This window comes from Phascolarctos cinereus, unplaced genomic scaffold, assembly GCF_003287225.1.
Source record: "Phascolarctos cinereus isolate Bilbo 61053 unplaced genomic scaffold, phaCin_HiC Scaffold_726;HRSCAF=1367, whole genome shotgun sequence".
Lineage (NCBI taxonomy): Eukaryota > Metazoa > Chordata > Mammalia > Diprotodontia > Phascolarctidae > Phascolarctos > Phascolarctos cinereus.
This window is the reverse complement of record NW_027556098.1, coordinates 256,795,616-256,819,708: the sequence shown is the minus strand read 5'-3', so window position 1 is coordinate 256,819,708 and position 24,093 is coordinate 256,795,616. Positions and strand designations below refer to the sequence as shown.

Below are 24,093 nucleotides of genomic sequence, written 5' to 3'. Positions count from 1 at the left end.
GATTATCTCCAATTTATCTTGTATGTATCTTTGGTATATATAGTTGTTTGTACATTGTCTTCTCCATTAGACTGTGAGCACTAATAAAGCAGAGAATTTGACTTTGTTTTTGCCTTTCTTTGTATCTCCAGCACTTGGCAAGTGCCTGGCATATAATAAGTGCTTAATAAATATTTTTGACTGAGAGTTATTTTTTTTCTGGCTGTCCCCCCAGGCGTGGAACTCTCCTCATCTTTTGCTGAAAGTCTTCCCTAACTCTTCTTAATTGTAGCACCTCCCTTCTTTTGTTTCCTATTCCTGTACTTTGGATTAAGGATTATAGAGCACATTTCAATCATTTTAGCATTGTCAAAAGGATTGAAGAGGATCAGATCAATAATGGAGGCCACATGTATATTGTAGTAACTTAGAGTTACAATTGCTTTGCTCCTTAAAATCTTGACAATTGTGGCAAAGGTTCATTTATAGCAATTTTGACTTACTTTGCCCCCCCCTTTTTTGGTTTTGTTTTAATAGGGACTAATGTGGCAAAACGCCCACCAATTTGTCACTATGCTTAGCTGTACATAGCTTGTTTTATATGTTTGCTTGCTTGTCTCCTCCGTTAGACTATGAGTCTCTGGGACTGTCTCTGGCCTCTTTATGTATCCCTAGCGTTTAGCATAAAGTCTGGCACACAGTAGGCACTTAACAAACGTGGATTAATGGTGGATAGACCAAACCGCTCTGGGCCACAACCATCTCTTTAGTAAAATGAGGTTGGCGTCAGTAACATCTAAAGTTCCTTCTAATCTCTAAATACGAATAAATTAGATCAAGACGGGGCCAGGCTCCTCATCGGAAAGGGCGCCTGTCTCTTTAAGATGCGCGCTGCTGACGTTCTGGCTTCTATCCCGTGGTGCACCGCGGCGGCTAGGCCGGCTCCCGCGCGGCGGCGTGCGGGCCCCGGGGTTGCGGCTGCTCGCTGGCTCTTTTTTCTCGCCCCCTTGTAGACACCGAAGTGGCCGCCGGCGCTCTTCGAAGTTCCCGTCCGCCCGCCAGCCCGGCCGGCCACTGAGGGGGATGCTGCGGGTTGCCCGGCAGCGCTGAGACAAGGAAAGAGGCCAAGGCCGCGGCTGGCCGGCTTCAGCTATGTCCACGGGCTTCTCCTTCGGGACGGGGACGCTGGGCTCCATGGCTACCGCCACGGCGGGCACTGGGACCACAGGAGGGTTCTCCTTCGGGACGGGCACCTCCAGGTAAGCCGTCCCCTCCCCCCTGCAGCCGCGCGCCCCGGGGCTCGCCTGGCCTTCGGCCTGACGCGGGAGGCTCCCCGCGGCCTCGCCACATGCTCAGCCCTCCGGCCTGACGTCCGACTCTCCTCGTCCCTCCTCCTTGGGCGGAGCTGCGCCCCTCCCCCATCCCACTCTCGGAGGCCCGCGTCTCTCTCCTCCCGCACGGCCCTGATTTGCCTGGGGGAGCTTCGCCCTTTGACTCGCCCTTCTTCTTCATCTTGGTCTCTGGCGGGTGGGGGGGGGCTTCTGTGTGAGACATTTGGGGACTACCGTAGGATTGCAAGCGTTGCTTTTATGGTCTTGGAGGGCGTGGAGGAGAAGGAACGAAGCCTAGTGATGGAGACTAGAGGACAATGAAGAGAAGAGTGCCTGGTGATAGTAGGGACTGGGAAGGAGTACCTGATTCGAATGGCAGCTCTTTGTATTTGCCTTCTTTGTAATCCCAGAGTTTGTATAATACTTAGCGCAGTGTCTGGCACAAAGTAAACGCTTATTGAGCACCCACTGTGTGACAGGCACTGTATTCCTCGCAGAGGATACAAAGAAAGGAGGGGAAATGGTCCCAAAAGACACATTATGATGGTAGGAGTAGGATCTACTGGTGCTTTCTTCATAGGGGTTAGGGCAAGGATTCTCAGCCTTTTTTGTGCAGTTTGACAATCTGGTGAAACCTATGGATTTCGTCTCAGAATGATTTTAGGTGTATGAAGTAAAATACACAAGAGTAAATTTTTTCCACTATGCGAGTTCACTTACACTCTGAAATCTATCCCCAGATCCCAGATAAAAGAACCCCTTCACTGGCAGATTTGATAAGGAGTAACAGGGATTTGAATCCAAACTCTTTGGTTCGTTATCAGATTCTAAAATTCTTAATTTTTTTTGGGGGGGTCTAGGCAGTTGGGGTTAAGTGACTTGCTCAGGATCACACAGCTAGTAAGTGTCAAAGTGTTTGGTCTGAGACTGGATTTTTACTCAGGTCCTCCTGACTTCAGGGTCTGTTGCTCTATCCACTTTGCCACCTGGCTGCCCCTAAAATTCTTAATATTAATGAAGCCATCCTTTTAGTGGGCTTCATTGATGACTTATAGGATGTGGGAGCTTGGATTTTTTATTTGTACAGTAATGTATTGTCACCGGCGACTGACTAAGTGTTGCAACAAACAGAGGAGTGAGAAATGAAGAAACTGGGCCAAGCTGGTCAGTGAAAGACTGAGCTGTTTATTATTCTGAGGGTCCCCTTATATGTAGTGAACTGCTAACAATCACCTCCGGAGTTCCCAAGATTCTTATGTGACTAATCCCAGCCCTTAAGGCATCGTTAGTGGTTCACACCTGCTTGCTATCAAGGTCTAAGGGCCAGAGAGTCAAGTTCTGACCTAAATTCCTTATCCCACATTAGACTCTCCAGCTCTGGCCCTCAACAATGTATAAATTCCTTTCTAATTGCATAGGTGTAGAGAAGGCAGTGATATGCGTAGAGTACTTCAAGCTTTGGTACCTTGACTATCTGAGTGCAAGACCTACTGCTGACACAAACTGGCTGTATGACTCTAGACAAGTCACTTAATATCTCAGGGTCCTAGGCAGCTCTCCAGGAGTATAAATTTAAGGGAAGGGGCTGAGTTTCCTATGGCAAGGAAATCATAGTTTCAGTCCCTGCCCCTGTGTTAGGTATAAGACAGAAAGTACAAAGGTATTATGATAATAATAATAATACCTGTCGTTTGTATATCGTCTACTTTGGGCCATGCACTGTGCTAAGCACTTTACAATTATTACCTCATTTGATCCCCACAACAACCTTGGGAAGTAGGTGCTATTATTATTATCTCTATTTTCAGATCAGGAAACTGAAGCAAATAGAGGCTAAGTGACTTGCCCAGGACCTCACAGCTGATGTGTCTGAGGCCAGATTTGAACTCTGGCGTTCTGACTCTAGGCGCAATGCTCTATTTGCGGCTCCACTCTAGCCAAGCAGATGGATAAATTGTTCAGTATTTATCATTAATGTTTTGCATGGGTAGAGCAATATTAGTAAATTCTGCAGCATTTGGTATTTGTGATCCTTCTTTGTGTTTTTTGATGTTGTTGCTTATGATATGTCACCACCATTCTTCCACTCCAGCTCAAATCTTGACCTTGAAGTAATCTTTCACTCCCTAGTCTTTCACATCCTATCCATGATTTCCTGCTCCCCCCCGCATCCCATGCCATATCTTATATATGCTTCTTGTATGTCACTTATATTCTCCTTTATATTACATTTATTTGTTTAGGTGTCTTACATGCCCTGTTAGATTGTAGTTAGCTCCTTGGGGCCAGAGACTTAATACCATTTCTTCCATGAAGTCTTACCTGATCTACCAGCTAGAAATAACTCCTTCATTCCCAGCTTCCTTTCTCACAGATCTTTACTATGTATGGAGATTTCATAGAATATTAGAGTAGGAAAGGAGCTTAGTGATCTAGTCTATTCCCACCCCTCTCTGTAAGAAAATAGGCTTATTTGAGGTTGTGACTTTCCCAAAGAAGTCACATGGCCAGCAAGTACAAAACAGGTACCCATACACTAGTGCTGTATCCATTTGGTGTCTTTATTACATTAGAATTATCCTCCAACATCAAAATCTTAAGAGGGCATAGACTAATTTTTTTCTTCCTTGTATAGCTAACATCTACTACCATTAGTGTTCTGCACTTTGTTGTTCAGTAGTTTTTAGTCGTGTCTGACTCTTTGGGTTTTTCTTGGCAAAGACACTGGAGTGGTTTGCCATTTCTTTCTCCAGCTTATTTTGCAGTTGAGGAAACTGAGGCCAGTAAGGTTAGGTAACTTGCCCGGGGTTAAGAAACTCTGGCCAGGAGCACTGAGGGGCCAAATGATTTGTCAGAGGTCACCCAGCCAGTTATGTCGGAGGCAGCATATGAACTCAGGTCTTCATGACTCCTAGACTAACTCTCTTTCACTGCCTTTCCAATTATAGCTATGATGACATATATTTAATATTTTTGTTCAATGGTTGCTACAGATAGAGAGCCAGAAAAGGTCCATAGTCAACTAAAATCAAGATGATGGGACGTAAAGTTAGAATTCTGAAACCTAATAAGGTGTTGATAGAGAGGGCTATTGTTAAAGTACATAAAATAAAAAAGAATATATAGATTGGATGAACACTGATATTAAGTATTTTGGAGAGCTTGGGAAGGTGAGAAGAAAGAGATGTTGTGTTTGTATGTGGCTGACTTTGATGGGGGACCAACTTGCCCTTAATTGTAGCTTTTCTTACCACCCCATCCCTTGGTATATAATACATAAATAGAGGAATATTAGAGCCATATTTGAAGGAAACTGATTTAGTGCTATATTATTTTAGTAAGTAATGAATTTATGCAACTGAAGAGATAGTGTATACATAATATATGTCAATGAATATGTGTTGGCATCAATGTGAATCCTCCAGTAGTGGGAATCATAACTTATCCAAGCCTTATCCTGTGTGATTCTTGTTCACATCCTCCCATAAATTCTTCATAACCTACCCAGTTTGGGGCTTTCTTGACTTTCGGGCTCTTGACATTATGTGGCTGCAAGTGTAGCAGGAAGGGACAGATGGACAATAGGTACCTTGTATATTATTAAAGAAAATTGGGGATGTAGAAGATTTTGGATATCAACAGCAAGGGCAATCATGCTTTCCCACAAAACATGCTGTTGTAACCATTGCGCTAGATGGATGTAGTCTAATTTAGTAGAATCCAGCATAGCATTTTTATTGTTGGTAATGATGTGATACAGTGGAAAGAAGATTAGATTTGGAGACAGGGCCTCAGTTCATATCTTACCTCATTTACTTTCTACCTCCATTTGTAACCTTGTGCAAGTCACTTAACCTCTCAGGCCCTCAGTTTCCTCATCTCTAAAATGATGCCATTGGACTAGATAACCTCTAAGTTTCCTTCCAACCCTAAATCTATGATCCTTTGTCATTCTTAGATCCTTACCTCTTCTTGACACCGAAAGTAAATGTCATCCCTATAGCACCTCTGGGAAATTAGTAAGAAATATTTTCTTCTTGATGTTGATTCATTTCTTTGATGATGTTTTAAACTCTGGCTAGGCACAGCCTTGCATACCTCAATTGAGCAAGTACATATTATTAAGAACCTCCCAAGTCTAGAAGAATTCTAGGAACTTGGGGGGTAAGGAGATGAATGAGGCAAGTTCTCTCCCAGTTTACAATCTGGCAAGAAAAGTGACTCAAAGATTGTAAATTGGCCATATTCACAAACCCAATAGAGCACTAATGCTCAAGGTGTTGTCCTTGAGTCTTAAATTATCTTGTGGCAGATGTTCGTAACCTGATGTCCATGAACTTGTTTTTAAAGATATCTTAATAATTGTGTTTCAGTATAGTTGATTTCCTTTATAATTCTATGTGTTTTATTTTGTGCATTTAAAAACATTCAGTTTTCTGTTCATAATCTTCATACAGTTGCCAAAATAGTTCATCTCTCTCTCTCTCTCTCTTTCTCTCTCTCTCTCTCACACACACACACACACACACACACACACACACACACACACGCACACACGCACACACACACACACACACACATCTCTGTTTTAAGGGGTGTTGAGAAATTCTCACCACAGAATCACCTTGAATTTACTTTAGTTTAAAAAATAAATATGCTGTAGAGAATTTATCTGTGGGCAGTTAGACAATATGATGCCATTCCAAAAATTTGGAAATTATATTTTCAGATGAAGGAAAAATCATTTCCCTAATTTCTTGAAATTTTACTAATCATGTTAAACTGTCTTCTTAAATGTCTATTTACTGCAGACTTAGCTCTTAATCAGTGAAATTGACAGACCTCAGAGGTTATCACTAACCAGAAATATAAATCCTTTTTTTGCCACATTATCGAGCCTTGAAAGTTATTAACAAAAGGGAAGAATGGTTTCCTATAAAGGCAGCCCATTCCATTTTTTTCAACTGCTCTAATCTTAGGAAGTTCTTCCTTATATTGAGCCAAAATCTTCCATCCTTTAACTTACAGGTACTGATGCTAGTTCTGCTCCTGAGGCCAAGCCATATAATCCCCTCTTCCTCTGAAGAATCCTTTAGATATTTGAAGACATCAATCATGTTCCCTTTGAATCATTTTTTCGGACTGAATATCTCAACAAATGATATGATTTCAAATACTTTTACCCACTTTTTCTTCTAACTCTGCTCACTCTAGCATAATGTACTTTATATGATGTGCTCAGAGCTAGGCATCATATTCCAGATGTGATCTGACTAGAGTAGAGAATGGCAGTACTATAACCAGTGCCATTCTGTCAGTAAACTGTTTTATATTTAAATCTCCCAACTAGGTTGTAAATTCCTTAACAGCTGGAATTATACTTGCTTTCTCCCAAGGCTTTCCACTGTGCCATGTTTGTGGTACATCCTTAATAAAGGATCAGTTGTGCCTAATATCAAATACCCTAAACAATGCACCTCAGAATCTTTTCTCTGAAAAGGTAAACATAGAGAAGCACATAAGTGATTGGAAAGATAGCTGAGTTTGGAAGTTTGACCCTGATTCTAATTCCATCTCTATTTACCTGGTCTAGGACCTGTCAGTCAGTAACATCTAACAAACAACTGCTACCTCCAGGGACTGTGCTAAGTGCTAGCCTAGGGATACAAAGAAAGTCCTAGCCCTCAAGGAGCTTACAATTTAATGCCTCTGAGTTTGTTTTCCCATCTGTAGAATAAAGGAGGTTTTTTGGGTCCTTAAATCTAAGCTGAAGACATACTAGGAAAACTGATTCTAGGATTGCTCCATTATTATAATAGTTCATTTTTTCATAGTGCTTTAAAGTTTGCAAATCACTTTACATATTTAGTTACACATGCTGCTGAGAAAATGGAAAGAGATGAGCAGGACTGATTGGATTAAATGAAGTTGCATTTAATGTTTCTGTCCTATATGCTCCATTTTTTTCCCTGCTGCTGCTGCAAGCCCTTCTTTCCAGTCCTTCAGTTGGATTGCCCTCTCCACCTATAAAGCTCTGAGGCTTTGAAATCTTGTTAAGAGTATATTAATAGCTGTGAATAGTGTTTACCTGTACCTTGTATGTCTAAACAAATGGCAAAGTTTACCTATTTAGCTCTTTGCATTTAATAAGCTTGCAAAGAAGAGGACTGCTATTCGTAATCATCCTGATAGAATTACACTTGGATCTTCATTCTTAGGATAGAAGAAATAATTATCAATGAGTTTCAGTCTTGTTAAGGCCGCTTAATGTAAATTAGTGGTTCATAGGGATTTGCAAAAGGGGTGCGGAGGTGATAAGGCTCTCCTGTCCACTTTCCTTGTCATTTAGTAGCAAATCTTTTCTAAATAGATACTTTTGTGGTAAGCCACCTGCCATACCAGAGAAATGAAAGACCAGCTATTCACAAAAAATAGACATCTGGAGCCAGGTTTATTGAAGGATATTTAGGGTTTCCTCATTCTTTTCTTCTTTGATGTTCCCAGGTTTTAGGATAACTGCTGACCCAGTTCCCTGCAAGCACATCCTAGCTCATAGGATGAAAGCAGCAAAATGGCTTTTCATCTTTCTCCTCATATACAGAAAAAAATTTCCTCCGTGACTCAGATGGTTATTGATTTTTTTTCTCCAGTTCTCAAAATCTATGCCTTATACAGGGGTCAGAGGTCAGATTTTGGCTTATGAATCCAGGGGCATTGAGAAAATGTTTTATTTGGACATTTACAGGAAAAGATATTAAAATCATCAATACAAGTAATTTATTATGTTTAAAATAACATGTAAAAGAAATACAGAAGTTTGTTCATTCAAGATCTTTACTAAGTTTCTCTGTCTGTTTTCACATTTCCATACTGAGTAGATTATGGACAGAAAACAGGTCCTTTCCTTGTCCCTCATATTTAAAAAATATTTCAGCAGGAATAAATAAAAGCACTGTTAATTTCCAGAAAGTTAAAAGAATGTATTTATGTATGTATAAATCCATACATGTAAATCAACATAATTTCAGCCTAACATAGATGTCAAGTTGTGATGCCCCCATTTCATCTTTTCAAAGCATGTCGAGAAGTAGACTTGTAAATCTTTGTTCTTTCTTGTAAGAAATTATCTTTCCCACCCTCCACCCCACTCCCTAGCAGATATATTCAAATCCCTTTCTTGAAAGGAAGGGGGAGAGTGTTAATAGAGAGTAGTTTTAATAAAGAAAGAAGGTTCTTGAATTTTTAATAAACTTGGGAGACTACTTGAGAAGGCAGAATGTGTTGCTGTATATTAACTTAACATTTAGTAGTAACACAAATAATATTTTGAGGAGAATTTATTCCCTTTGTATGCAAGATCAGAGAACTTAATCCTATATACAAGGTCACAGCCGTAGAAACAAAGACTTCATTATAGTAGAACAGGCACTGGAAATTTAGCGAACAGTAAGATTTATATGTAATTATTGCTATACTTATTTTTTATAATGGAAAGGGTAGCTATCTGACTAGAGATTTATAGGAAGAGTGCTCATTTGCATTATTTGCATGTAGGAAGTGGTGTATATGTGTGTACATCTGTGTATAGACAAACATGAGAAGGCAGCTGTAGGCTGTTGAAGTAAGATTTTTAGTACAGTGGCCTCTTGAACAATGAGACCTTATTTATCAGTTTCCTGATCAGCATATTTGCCTTTGTCACTGGTTCTCATAAAATAATTTCTGTTGAGACATGTGGGAACAAGCTTTTTTCATAACTGGGAAGTATAATTTTTCACATGATAGTCCCTAGCACGGATCAAGAAAGCATAAAACAAGGATAGAAGTAGCTAGGTGGTACCTTGGGTAAAATGCTAGATTTGAAATCAAGAAGACCCGAATTCAAATCTTGCTGAAGATATCTATTAGGTGTGTGACCCTGGGCCAACAATAGGTCCCAGACTAAGCCTCACTTGGTCATTGGTTCTGATGGCTCAGAGTGATGGTAAATCTCTGTTGTTTCTGTTTTGGCCAGAAACCCTGAGAGTCTTCCCCTTCCAGATTGATTTTTTTTTTAGCTAAGTAAAAGAGGCCATTCTTTGTTTGCCTCATTTCTTATCTAGCCTTATTTCTTACCTAGCCTTAATCACTGAATGGGTGTTGCCTCAGGCAAACTGAGACCTGAGGAAAGACCTTAGCTTAAAAAGGCCAAGGTCCCCCACTGCATGGCCTGTTCTGACCTATGTCTTGCCACTGGACCCAGATGACTCTAGAGGAGAGAGCGAGGTTGATGACTTTGCACAGCCCTGCCTTGCTTAAATCCAATTCACTTGTAAGTCATGGCATCACCTTCCTGATGTCATGGTCCTTTTCAAGAAGGAAGGACAAAACAGTAATTCTGGGCAAATCACTTAACCTTTTCCAAACTCAGTGTGGCCTCAGTTTTCTTATCTGTAAAATGAGAAATAATTAATAGCACCTATTTTATAGGGTTATTGTGAGTTTCAAATAAGATGGTATATGTAAAGTATTACATACATACTAATTTTTTTTAATAACTATGTAAGGACCCTGATCAACAATATGGCTGCATAAATTTTCCCTCTATACTTTTTAGTGAAAAATCTCCCCCCAAAAAAAAAGCATATGTGTTTGTAGATTATAGGAATGAGTATGATTATGTAGCCATAGACAGAGAAGACAGTGTAGAAATTTGTTACTGGCCTAGCCTTACATGCATTTTCTTTGTTTTTAATATAATGAAAGTTGACAAATTGGATGGAAGAACTAAGAAAATAGGATGATAAATATATATATATAAGCAGTTCACACATCTTCAGAAAGAAATTAATTCACAAAATTACCATGTGGGCTGTTAAAAATGATTTTTCAAAAATAGATACAAGAAGAGTATCATGTGATGGGCACTTTTGTGATAATGTCCTTTGAAATCTGAATTATTAATTGTTGGAGACATTTTCTTTTATTGGGTATAACATTATGTTCTTACTACCCTTCCCTTCATTGATTATATCTCAGATTCATTCCTTCTTTTCCATTACCACTGTTAGTAACATAGATCAGGCTATTTTCAGCCCTTTCATTTGGACCACTTCAGTATTCTAATAAGTGGTTTCCCTGCTTCCCTTCTTACCCTGTTCTTGATGATATTATAGCTGTCAGTGTAATCTTTCTTCAACCTGTTCTTCACACATCTGCCAAAATAATTTTACAAATGCATAGCATTGACCACATCAGTACTCTGCTTTAAAACCTTTGATGACTGCCCCATTACCAATTGGATTAAATCAGTCTACATCCACCTAGCCTGGCATTTATTATTTGGTGACAATGAGTAGCAAAGGATGTTTCATGGGAAAATGTGATTGCCCTTGTATCCAAAAGTCTGTTCCAGTCTTGTCTTATGCTGTTTCTTTTCACATATGCACACATTTCAATCAAACTAGATTACCCCCTGTGCCAAGCTCTGTGCCTTTTGCTCATATCAGCTGTGGCTGTATTATACTGTTCTGCCCAATCCCAGTCCCTATCCTTAAAACTTAATGCAGTCTCCCTTGTTGTTTTCCTGACCTGAGATAATCTCCTTTTTGGATCATTTATGAGAAGTTAGCTTGCCCCTGCACTGCCTGTCATCTCATCTTGATCAGTGCAGAGACTTTCTGGTGAGGAAACTCCCTTTACTTTTGCAACTTGGCAAATGTTGTTTAATTTATAATCTTAGAGAGTTACTTAGGGTCCTTAAAGGTTAAGTGACTTGTCCATGGTTACCCAACTAATATGTAGCAGGAACTGGACTTTGAACTCAGCTTTCAGGCTCTGAGGCCAGCCCTCTATACACTAGGTGGATGTGGCCTGCAAAACTTGCAGGTACATGTGAATAAGATTAAAATATAATTGAAAAATGTTTAACAAACTAAAAATACAGTAGAACATAGACATTGTGAATTTGTAGTTTTCTATGTCAGTATGCTTCCTGTAAGGATAGGTTTTTATTTGAATTTGACACCACTGCACTACGCCTTTGCTACTATGCTCCTATACGTTTATCATAGTCTTATTTTATTTTTATTATTGTCTGAGGGTCCCAGCTAGATTGTGGGAAGAAAATTAGATTAGTTCTTGAAGGACTAGACCATGTTGTAATTCGTCTTTGTGTCTTCTACCATTTAAGAGTGCTATGGATATGATAGGTACTGGATATATATTTGTCAGATTGAATTGTTTGTTACAAAATCCTGAGAGCAAATCTGCATCATGGAGATGTACATACATGAGTATCCTTCTCTGTGTATATTGTAAAAGACAGGAAAGATATATTTTTAAACTACTTCATTAAAACTGAATTCACTGGTAGTTCTTCAGGAATTTGTATTTAAGGTTAAAAGTTGTATATGATATGCCACAATGAAAGAACACATTGGAAGTTATAAAGCTCACTTTCCCTTTCATTTGTGATAGTCTGTTTTTCTGTTCTGTTGTATTGATGAATCACCTTTGGTTTTTGTTCTATTTTTTTTATTCAGTAGTAGCACCTCATCAGTAGGACTCAATTTTGGACCTCTTGGAAGCACAACAAATCCAACAACTACAACTGCTGCTTCTGTGGGTTTTGGAACGGGACCTTTTGGTTCAAAATCTACCCCAGGGTTCACTTTAGGAGGCACTAATACAGGTAGGGAATAATTAATTTTTAATTATGTATTTGATGCAAATTTAGAAATTAAATTTCCTGCCTTTATGCATGTCAGTTCTAGCCCCTTTCTCAGCTCTGTAGTATGTGTTTCTGTTTACAGGTTTTGTGGTTGTTTAATGATTGCGCCAGCCAACAAGAGGTATATTGGGGGCGTGGTATTGATAGGCTCTAGAGTTTGGGAGGGGTTGAAGTAAGAAAAGGGAAGGGGAAAAGAATCCAGTCAGCCTAGACCTGCTGAAAAGACCCAGATGTACATGAATGCTGTCATAACAGTTAGTAGGTTGTTGGAGTTAGAGCCCAAGATTGGACAGTTTAGCTCTAATTTAAAGTTTGGGGAGGTTTTTTTTTTTTACTTATCTAGGTTTAATTTCATATCATAATTTCTAAACAATTAGAGTCTCAGGAAATAGGTACAGAATTCAAGACTGTAGTGAAAGGGGACTTTAGTTCACCTTCGGATTTTGCTGTATTGGCTTTCTCTCTCTCTCTCTCTCTCTCTCTCTCTCTCTCTCTCTCTCTCTCTCTCTCTCTCTCTCTCTCTCTCTCTCTCTCTCTCTCTCTCTCTCTCTCTCTCTCTCTCTCTCTCTCTCTCTTTGTGAGGCATTTGGGGCTTAAGTGAGTTGCCTAAAGTCACACAGCTAGTGAGTAGTATGTATCTGAGGCTGGATTTGAACTTGGATCCTCCTGACTCCAGGGCCAGTGCTTTATCTACTGCATCAGCTAGCTGCCCTGGGGCTCTTAGCTCATGACAGTGAAGACAAATGAAGATATGAACCCCAGAGTGAGAAGCGATTTATCCAAGGTCATGACAATAAAATGGCAGAGCCAGGATTGGAACCAAAGTTCTCCAATCCCAACTTTTTCCAACTTAAAGCTTCCCTACTCTACTAGAACAAATGAGAATATTTATTTTACCCTTTATGCTTTTGATTGTTAATTTGTTTGTTTGTTTTTTGGTTACGTGACTTGCCCAGGGTCACACAGCTAGTAAGTGTTAATGTGTCTTGAGGCCAAATTTGAACTTAGGTCCTCCTGAATCCAGGGCAGGTGCTCTGTCCACTGCACTACCTAACTGCTCCTGATTGTTTATCTGGAACAACATTTAATGCTGCATATTTGGAATGTTCAGAAATTTGTAACTAGTTCCCAGCTGTGGATATACACCACGGCACTGCCCTAGGCCCTCTTTACTTCTCTTGCTGTACTTTCTTCCTGGAGAAACTTATTAGTCCTGTGAATTTAATTATCATCTTTATGGAGATGACTGCCAGATTCGTAAATCCAGCCCTAATCTCTCTCCTGAATTCTAGGCCTATATCACCAATGACTTATTGGACATTTTAAATTGAATGTTCTTATTAGCATCTCAAACTCAACATGTCTAAAACTTTCTCTTCCCCTCTTCTAAACTTCCCTATTTTTGTTAACTATCCTTGCAGTTTGAAACCATATAGTTATTGATGTCTCTCTCTTACCCTCTACATTCACTAAGTTGGCAAATTTTGACACCACAGTGTCTCCCACGTCTTTCCCCTTCCTTTTACTTCACATGCCATACTTAGTTTGGGCCCTCAGCCCCATTGCCTGGATTATTACAATAAATTCCTAATTAGTCTCTTTCCCCAAGTCTGTCATCTCCATCATCCCCGCACAACCACCAAAATGGTGTTAAAACATGATTTGATGACATTATTCTCCTAACTGTATGCTCTAGGGGCTTTTATCTTTAGGATAAACTACAGCTCCTCCATTTGTTGTCTAAATTCTTTTATAAACCATGAGCCTTTCTTAATTTTCCAGGCTTATTAGACATTATTCCCCTTCATTCACTTTGTGTTTATGCCAAATTGGCCTTCTTGCAGTTGCTTAAATATGCACAGCATTACATTTCCTGTATCCATTCCTGGAGTTCTGCCTCATAGACTTTGTAACTTCTTCAGAGCTCAGCTCAAGGACTGCCTTTACATGCAGCCTCAGCCTCTAGGGGTCTTCACTCCAAAATTACATAGTATATAAATTACCTTGTATGTTTTATAAATGCTTAGATGTGTGTATGTTGTCTCCAATTGAATGTAAACCCCTGGAGGGGAACTGTTTTACTTCTTTGTATCCCTAGTGCTTAGCACAGTGGATACTTAAGAAGTGCTTGTTGATTCATGTTGATTTTGAGCTCTGCTTAATGGTTGAAGTAAAGAAGGGTTTTGTATAATATTCAGTCAGTATATATTCAAACCAAGGACTTTGCTAGGTACTGGAATACAAATTTTAGAAAATGAACAGTCCGAACTCTTAAGGAGCTTATTTACGTTCCAGTGAGATGATACTATTAAGATACTATTTTTCTTGTAGATCATTCCAAAGATTTTATTGGAGCATTGTGAATAGAGTGTGAGACTTCACAGTCTAGAATTCCTGGATTCCAATCCTTCTCAGACACTCAGCATTGTGTGACTCTAGGCAACTCATCACTCAGTCTCAGTTTCCTATCACTAAAATGGGGATAATATTTGTTGCACTAATATCAAAGGTTGCCATGAAGCTCAAATAAAAAAATGTTTTGCAAATTTTAAAGCAGTGTAAAAGTATCACTAATAATCATAATTAATAATTGTTAAATTCTTTTTTTTTATCTCTAGGAACAGCAACGACTCTAGGTACAGGATTAACCCTGGGTAAGAGCATTTTGGCAATAGATCTGAAACGACTGATTTTGTTGAGTTTAGCTCCTAGGGTATGATTGGCATGACTTTCCTGCAAACCTCCTAACTCTGCCATTCTCAGAGGTGGGGATATGTGGAATGAAGAAAATACAGAAATAACTGGACATAATCATTACGTCTTTTCAGTGTTCTGAGAATGTAGGGATTGTTTTTCCCTGTTTTAATTGCCTTTCATAGTTTTTAAAGTGAAACTTTTTAATATGCTATTACTTTTCATGAGTTACTTCAGAGATACAACTTTAATGTGAAAAGCTTCACGCCTAAAAATCACAAAACTTGGCATTGGCATCTAGTTAGGGATGGTCATTTGAAGTTTGTTTTCTCATTTGTAAAATAAGTGTGCCTGATTTCTGGCTCACAACCCACCTTCTTTCTATTAGGGGATTCAACTAGATTATTTCTAGGTTTTCTTGAGGAATCTGTGAGTTCTTAGGTGTGGTCACTTTTTAAGTTAGTATCAGCAGCAGATATACTTTAGGAAGTAATGTAGTAGATATACTTCTGGGTTGGATGCTGATAACCTGAGTTCAAACTTGTGTTACTCTCTCTTGGCCTTAGTTTCTCTATCTGTGAAATGGAATCATAATACCTGTAGTACTACCTTACAGGTTTAAGAGACTCAAATGAGATCAAGTATGTAAAGTGTTTTGCAAAATTTACAATACTGCATAAGAGTTATCATTATTATTTTCCCCATGTTGCAGTCCAGTTTTTAGGTGTGGACATGAGCAGCATAGCACAGTTATTGTTTTGCATGATAATTCAAGTGGACTTTTAGTGGCATTCTGTTATTCTCCCATAAAAATAGACCTTTTCCTCCTCTCACACCCATTTATTAGCCCCTTCATTTTACCTTTTCTTACTGTAGCTCCCAGGGCTGAAAAGGTTATGGTCATAACTATTTTGATCAAGAGAAGCATTCACAAAGATACTTTTAAATAGCAAGTCCATGGCTTTCCTATCTTTCTATCTCAGTCCGTATTGACATATTTCTCCAACTTCTCATGACAAAATACCTTGGACCTTTTCTTCCTGCCTACTGTTTTCCTTGCTGGTTTTCACTAGTCTTCTTAGTTGAAATTACTAGGTAACTATTGTTGAGGGAGTTTGATCTTATACACAAGTATACTGCTTCTTGTGCATACATAGGCCTTTGATCTTTCAATAATAATTGTTTATATAGGACTTAACGGTTTACAGAGTGTTTTGTCTGGATAGATAGAACAGGTGTAATTTCTCCCATTTGGCAGATGAGGAAACAGGTTCATAGAGATAAAATGACTTTCTTCTCGGTCACTTAGCTAATGAATGTTAAAGCCAGGATGGAAATTCAGATCTTCTGACTTCAAGATCCGAGTTCTTTTGACTACCTTGCAGAGGCAGTGACTGCAGTAATTGAGATTTCTGTTCTGCTTTAAAGCTTACAAAGCCTGGTCTGTGATTGGCACTTGATATGCTGTTGGTCATATCAGTCTATGAAGGACTACAGGTGATATTATTATACCCATTTTACAGATAAGAAAATCAACAATTACAGATGTAAAATATTTATGTAACATCATGAAATATTTTTATTACAGGAACACCTGCCACTACATCTGCGACGACAACAGGTTTCAGTTTAGGATTCAGTAAACCTGCAGCATCTGCTACACCATTTGCTTTACCTATTACTTCTACCTCAAGTGGTCCTCTCTCTCTTTCATCTGCCCTTACATCAACTCCAGCAGCAGGTAAACTCATGGCAGGAACATAAGTTGCATTAAATTGGAATAAATTTTGTTTTTATTTGGTTGAGGACTATAAATACTCCTCATTTTAAGAAAATTATGTGAAAACTAGATTTTATGAAATATGTGAAGTGGGAGGCAAATTTGGCCCTTCTTAATATAGGGGTGGGTGTGTGTGTGTGTTTATATATGTATAAATGCACACATGTATATGTAAAATTTTGCAACTCTCACCTTTTTGGGAGAGGGAAAAGCAACATTATTTAATTTTAAGTGGCAATAGCAGACTTGAAAGTTTGTCTTTTATTCCCAGGGACAAGGATAGTAATTACTGTGTATATATGGCATGTAAATTAACTAATAACAAAAATGTATATTTCGTCGTTCTGTTATACAGCAGCACTGGATAACTGTTTTCTGTAGTTTGGATTATAAGGGTAATTTGTTATTCGAAACATTGTAGTATAAATACATAAATGCTGATATTCTGAATGTTATCTACCAAGGAATAAAAACTTTGTTTAGCTTAACTTGAAAACTCTTTACCGGAGAGGAATCTATGCCCATTTTAATGTGATTTTATTCATTTAGGGGTAAAGTTACATTTGTATTCAAGAAAAATCTATAGTTTATGAAGTAGGGTTTCTTCTTGATGCTTAGTCTGTCTTTTTCGGCAGCTTCCACAGGCTTTTCTTTAAATTTGGGTGCAACACCTGCTACAACTACAACTTCATCAACGGGACTTTCTCTGGGAGGATCCTTACCTGGTTTGGGAACCTCTCTTTTCCAGAATACAAACACAGCAACATCAGGTGATTAGTTACTTTTGTTTCAAAATTTATTTCCTTTTCAAATGTTAAAGATTTAGTATTGAAATAATTTATTTTTCTCTTATCCTCAAATTGCTGTTTTGAGAGAGCATTTAAAGTCTATTTACTTTTTAGCAAAAACCTTGAAAATAATTTTATTTGTAACTTGTCTGTAGCATTTTTTATTATTGAGCAAATTGGCCTTATTTTTTAAATGCATTGTTTTCTGTTTCTGAGCATTTGTTGAACAGCTAGTGGTATGCCATACATTAAATAGAATATAAATCTATTACAATGTTTGAGAAAATCCCAACACCAGAGAAAAGTGGTGTTTATCTCAAGTGACTAATCTCTAGTTTCACTTTAAATTGGGACATTGAATTTTAATGCTTTATGGTTTTTGTTATATCATTCCATGTTATTCTTAAAATCACTCTAGTGCTGGAGAGCTGAGTTCACTGGGCATTTGTGTATTTTTTTTGAATGTTCTACATGTCTACACTAAGTATTAATATCTGACTATTATTTTAAATAGTATCCTTTTGTAGGTTGATTATAAACCAATAACTGTAGGCTTTGGTTAGTACATTTTGTAGAATAAAGCCTTGAAATGGTGGTGATGTTGACCAAATCATTTTTGCCACGTTCATTTTGATCTTGCAACAACACCATTATCCTCACCAAACTTTCCTGCCTATTCTTAATAACCTCTACTCTGCATTATTTAGGCACGCAAATCTGTTTGGTAGATATTCATTCTAAAGTTATCTTCTGTTCATTCTGAAGTTATCTTGGATGGATTTGAAAAAAATACAGATAAAGCAGGAATAGAAAGGATAGATAAAATTATGCTTCATTCATTTCAGGTCTGTTTGCTAATTTTTTTTTTTTACTAATTTTTCTTTGATTCTTGAGTTTGTAGTTATGATTGTGCTAATCTAGAGGTCCCACTTAATTTTTCCAATAGAAGGCTTGAAAAATCTTGATGGCATTTGGTCAGAAAGGGGGAATAGCCGTGTACCTTAGTGATACATCCTGATGTATACATACAGCTTAGGTTTAAGTAGAGAAAGGTAAAAGTCGGCATAATGCCTAAAATTTTTTTCTGTTTTGGTGGCTAATATTCACTGATCTCAGTATTAAAAATAAAAAGTACCAATGCTAAGAATTTGGACTCGGAGGACTTGGGTTTGCATACAGGTTTTGTCACTTAACCTTGCTGGGCCTCAGTTTCCTTATCTGTAAGTTGATTGGGTTGGACTAGGTGACCTTTAATATTTCTTCAGGCTCTGAAGCTGTAATTTTATGATAAAGTGAATTAAATTTTCAGAAACTTACTTTAGAAGGTCCAAAATGCTATGTATAACATTGAAATGTGAGATTGCTGAATTACCCATCATTAGAAAGTTAAATAAATTTTTTTGTCAGTAAGCAAGTGAAATAGTTTTATACTCATGGATTTATGATCTTATTGATATGGATTTTGCCTTCTACATTCAGCACTGTCTATTAGTAAATAGAGGTGACCAGCCTTGAAGTTGGGAAGACCTGTGTTCGTTTTGCTTCTGACAAATATTTGTGTTACCATGGGCAAGTTGTTTATTCTCATTGCCCCAGGAAAAATTCTGACGAAGTCATAGACAGTAGCTATTCTGCATACATGGAGGGAGTTTTTCCATACAGTCTAAACAACACTTTGAAGAAATCAACAGTCTGAAACAAACAACCCACTCCACCCCACCCCAAAAAAAATTCAAAGTAACTTCAGTTCCACAAGAAGTTACTTCATTCCTTTATAGCAAAATTGCTGGATAATTTAAACCCATTTTATTGAAATTTCATTTTTCCTGAACATATTCTCTGAAGTGTTTATTGTAGCTCTGATTTTAGCTAATTTCTTTGTCTTTTGTTTGTTTCTCCTAAAAGTCAAGTGCAGAAAAGTAATTCTTTGTTTAAGTTAATAAGCGTTTTACTCTGCAATATTCACATGGTATTTTTAGGATGTCTTTTCCTTTACGTGTCATTTTGTAGGACTTGGACAGAATGCCCTGGGTTTAACATTGGGAACTACTGCAGCTCCTTCAACTAGTGGCAGTGAAGGTCTTGGTGGTATAGATTTTAGCAGCTCTTCAGATAAAAAGAGTAAGTTTTGTCTTTTTATGTCATTTGGGTTCATATTTAGAGGAAAGTAGGATAGTAAATTTGGAACCTAAACCTCCAAACCAATCAGTGAAAATACTCTGTAGGTATAAAGTAGACTATGAGTTACAGTTTTAGGCTCAGTTATGCTATTTTTATTTAAAATTTTCCGCGATTTCATTATCATTGCAGTAGTATCACAATTTTGGGTTTGAATGTACAGTCGGTGAAAAAAATCTGATCTCAGATATTAGGAAAATACTTTATTATGCATTATAAGTTTACTAATGAATGACCAAACTCGGAGCCTGGGACTTAGGTGTAGATAAAAGTCAATATCTGGCTAGAGTGTATCATGTAGGGGGTTGTAGTGTGGGATGTTTTTTAGTGGTACTTTTAAAAGTGAATAAACTTAGAAAATTTTACTTTCTGTGGTGTACAGATTTTAATTTTGTGATGAGTCAAGTCACATGTCTGCTATAGACATTGAGTCTTCACTATAATATTATGTTGGAGTGTGGGACCAGAACAAGGATGGAAGTAGATTTTCAGACCTTGCTTTGGACAATAAATGCCTTATTTCAGATATATATTCTAACCAAATAATTAAAATTCATAAAATCTAATAATATTGGACATTTGCAAATTTCAAATGGGGTCAAGACTTTAGTTTCTCCACCTTAAATTGTGTGTGTGTGTGTATACACACACACACATACATATATTTACACATACCTATGTATACACACACACACATATATGTGTGTATATATATATTCAGATCACTAGCATTTTTAGAAAGTTCTAATACTTTTCCTATTCTTACGTAATACTTCTTTAATTTTTTAGGTGATAAAACAGGAACAAGACCAGAGTAAGTAGTTTCTATTTTTCAGAAAGAAAAACTAAAATTTTGTTTCTTAATAACAGTTTAGCACTTAGATCATAAGGTTTAGAATAAGATGAATGTATTCTGTTCGCATTGAAAAGTTATTTCACTTTCTTGTTCGTTTTCTTCTTTCTAAAACTGAATAATAATCAGTGCCACAAACAAGCCTAATGCTATAATAAATCCTATAATTATCTGTTATTGCTCTCTTCAAGAATTTTCATTTGTTCTTCATTGCCTAATGAATAAACTCCAAACTTAGTCTTTCATTCAAGGTCCTTCATACTCTGTGTCCAAACTGTCTTTCTAGCCTTATCACTCTGTCTTTTTCCTTTTGTTGACTATCTTTTTGCTATCTTTTGTTTTTACATCACCCAGATTTCCTTGTTTCTGCTTTGTTTCCGGTCCTTTGCTACCACAAAAAGTATTGTTATCTATGTTTTGGTGAACTGGGGATCCCTTCTTTTGGTTATTGACATCCTTGGGGCATATGCTAACAGTGGAATCTCTGGGTCAAGGGGTGTGGACGCTTGAATCACCTTTTTTTTTTTTGCAACATAATTGCAAATTGCTTTCTAGAACAATTGTACTAATTCAAAGCTCTGCTATCAATGCATTAATGTGCCTGGGTTTTCACAAACCTTCCGACATTGACTATTCTCATGTTTTTTCTTTTTGCCAATTTTTTGATATGAATTGAGACCTCAGAATTGTTTTTATTTTCATTTTTCATTTTAGTAATTGGGAGCATTCTTTCTTGTGATTGTTAATAGTTTGCAATTTTTTTCAATTCTTTTGAGAAGTATTTATCTCCTTTCTTAGGGAATTGTCCTATTTTTTTGTTGGCTTTCATGAACGTCTCGTGTTCCACTTCTCTGCTTTTGCCCCAAAACACATATATTTTAAGAATTTAAAGAATACATTGTGTTTGTAATATAGCAGGATGTAAGATAAATTGACAAAAATCATCTACATTTCAGTATTATCACAAATAAAACAATAAAAGCTGGATAGAATAAGAGCATTTACAGTAGCTGCACAGCATATTAAATATTTGGGCTCTAATTTATAAGACTGCATGAAGCCTACATATTACAGTGGCTGAGGCGAGGACCTGCGTTCAAAATCTGACTCTGTCACTTAATAGCACGTGAAAAATGAGACAGACCAAATGGCCTCTAAGTCGCTTTTAACTATAAATGTACAATCCTGTGGCTTACACAGTGAAAACTTTAAAATAATTTTGACACGTTAGGAAAACTGAACAAATGGAGAAATTTTTTCCCTGCAATGGTTATATCAAGTGAATATAATATCAGTGTCAGTTCTTTTCAAATTAAATTTTGCTTTAACTACTTTACAGAATTAGAGAAAGAAAACAAAATTCATATAGAAGCATAAATGGGTAGGTGTATCCAGAGGAATTATGAAGGGGAAAAAAATCAATGGTTACCTTGCTAAATTTCGAAATAGTCTTTAGAATGGTAATAACAAATATGTGGTACTAGACAAAGACAGGAAAATAGATGTCTACAGTAGTATAGAGAATCCAGACATAGAACCATTGTACTATGTTTGGTATTTGATAATCTCAGAACTCGGGTAACAAAACTCTGGGGAGAAGAATAAAATGTTGGAAAAATTGGATAGGGTGTTGTAAAATAGGTTTGGATTCACACCTTGCTTCATACCATGTATTACAATAAGGTCAAATTTGACCATTGAAATAAATATTAAAATTATTATTATGTGTTTCTTGCCAAAATTAGTTTGAGAAATTGGCCTATTGGGTTAAATCAAACACTTCATCCTGGCATTCAAATAGTTCTCCTTAGCCTGGCTCTGCCTCATTCAAGCCTTGCTAGCATTTTTAGTAGCTCACCTCTTCTCTTCCTCCCCTAAACCCCCAACCTCTAATGTTTATGTCCGCTTTGTGTTTTTACTCATAAACTTTGAGTATGCCTCTGCTTATCTGATTCATATAAAAAGAGCTCATGGTTTTATTTTGAAGCTTTAAAAAAGTATTTTCTCCTATAACCGTTTCTGTGGTTGGTTTGTTTTTTGTTTTTTGCTAAGTGGAGTTGAAAGAGCTATATACCAAAACTTATTGATGAAGTGCTGATTTTACAAATATCTTAGGACTTAGTAATTGTAAAGTTATTTAAAATTCTTCCAGGAAAATTGAGTAGGTTTGTGCTAATTTTATGGCTGGTGGAATGGTTTAAGTGGGGAATTAGCCACGGACTCCCTTTTCCCACGTTACACTACTTGCTGGGAACTGGCTAACTGTCATACTTTTGTTAGGGTCCATGTCATTCAAATGTTGTCAACTTAAAACCATATTAAAACTTTTTAACTAGAAATATAAAGGGATGGCATTTATACTACCAGTTCCTAAAGTACTTGTGCAGATTAAAAACTTCCCATACTTTTGAAAAAAAATTGTTCTAGGAAAGGTACTGTATAAATGGAAAGTACTGTGATCATGTCAGTGTATAAACTGTTCTCTTGCATAATACTTGCCATTGTTTTGCCTGTCTTTGAAGAAATTTTAAGTTTCCTGTATCTGTTTGGTTAAAATAAATGTATGGCGTTTTTCTTAGGGATAGTAAAGCACTAAAGGATGAAAATCTACCTCCTGTAATTTGCCAAGATGTTGAAAATCTCCAGTAAGTATCTAGTAAAATTTAAATGTTGGACTTCAAAGATAAGCATTCACATCTCAATTTAGAATATTATTATAAGTTGAATATCTTTTTTCTGAAAATTTTCAGTTGAACAAAATGTTCTTAAGTACTTAAAAGTACTTAAAAGAATTTTAAGCAATGAAAAATAGGAAGCAAAATATGCCTGTTCTGCCTGGGATTTTGTAGCACAGAGAGCTTTATACCCGATTGCTCTAAACATAGGGTTTATCGATAATGTGAAGACCAGCCTCATAGATGAAGGGTATTGAGAATTCAAGCTCACTGACTGCCTCACTTATTATCAAATAACTCCATATCAACTCCATTTTGGTTCCTGATCTAAGAAATGAAATAGCATTAACGTTGATCCTAAGCCACTACCTTTGCCTAGTGGCTAGGTTGGTGAGAGTAGGTATTTTGTACTCTGGAGCACAAAATGGGAAGTGTCAGATTTTCACAAATGCTCCAATTTTGAGTAAGTAGACTCTAGCAGCCTTGGAATACTCTAGTAATGGGTAAGTCAGAGTAGGTTAGACGTAGAAGTTGGTAAGTTTTTGGCTTTTTTTTCCCCCCTGGTGCCAGAGGCTGTATTTAACTAGTCATCCTATCTATCTGTCTCTGTCTTTCCCCTCTACCTCCTGGGGAAAGGGGCCCAGGTGGGTAGACTGCATTGAGTGTATTTCTACAATAGAACATACACACTTTAGGTGGGCCTTTTTAGTATATTTCTGGTACTCGGATTTTGACATATTGGTCAGCCTCTTATTTTTACTTGTAGTTGGTTTAGAAAGTGGTTTTTTAAATTGCATTTTCTTGAAATTTTTGCAGGAAATTTGTGAAGGAACAAAAACAAGTTCAAGAAGAAATTAGTCGAATGTCTTCTAAAGCAATGCTTAAAGTCCAAGAGGATATTAAAGCCCTGAAACAGCTTCTCTCGTTGGCTGCCAGTGGATTACAGAGAAATACTCTCAATATTGACAAGTTGAAAATAGAAACTGCTCAGGTATTGTGTAGTTGTTTAAAAAAATGCTGCTTAATTGAAACATTGTGAACTAGAATGCAATCTGTCTTCATTGGTCAGAATAAGAACTACATAAAATGTTGAATCATAATAAT

General features: G+C 37.3%; 1 protein-coding gene across 1 annotated transcript in view; it reads left to right on the top strand.

Moving 5' to 3' along the window:
* The first annotated feature begins 899 nt into the window (after nt 1-899).
* NUP58 (nucleoporin 58) overlaps nt 900-24,093 on the top strand; it is a 69,806-nt gene continuing 46,612 nt past the window's right edge. Inside the window, exons 1-9 of the mRNA XM_020997162.2 lie at nt 900-1,238; nt 11,834-11,982; nt 14,640-14,675; nt 16,304-16,456; nt 17,131-17,265; nt 19,294-19,404; nt 20,251-20,275; nt 22,894-22,959; nt 23,806-23,980. Of these exons, the coding sequence (XP_020852821.1) occupies nt 1,132-1,238; nt 11,834-11,982; nt 14,640-14,675; nt 16,304-16,456; nt 17,131-17,265; nt 19,294-19,404; nt 20,251-20,275; nt 22,894-22,959; nt 23,806-23,980 (957 nt within the window). The 5' untranslated portion in view covers nt 900-1,131. The remainder of the gene's footprint in view (nt 1,239-11,833; nt 11,983-14,639; nt 14,676-16,303; nt 16,457-17,130; nt 17,266-19,293; nt 19,405-20,250; nt 20,276-22,893; nt 22,960-23,805; nt 23,981-24,093) is intronic.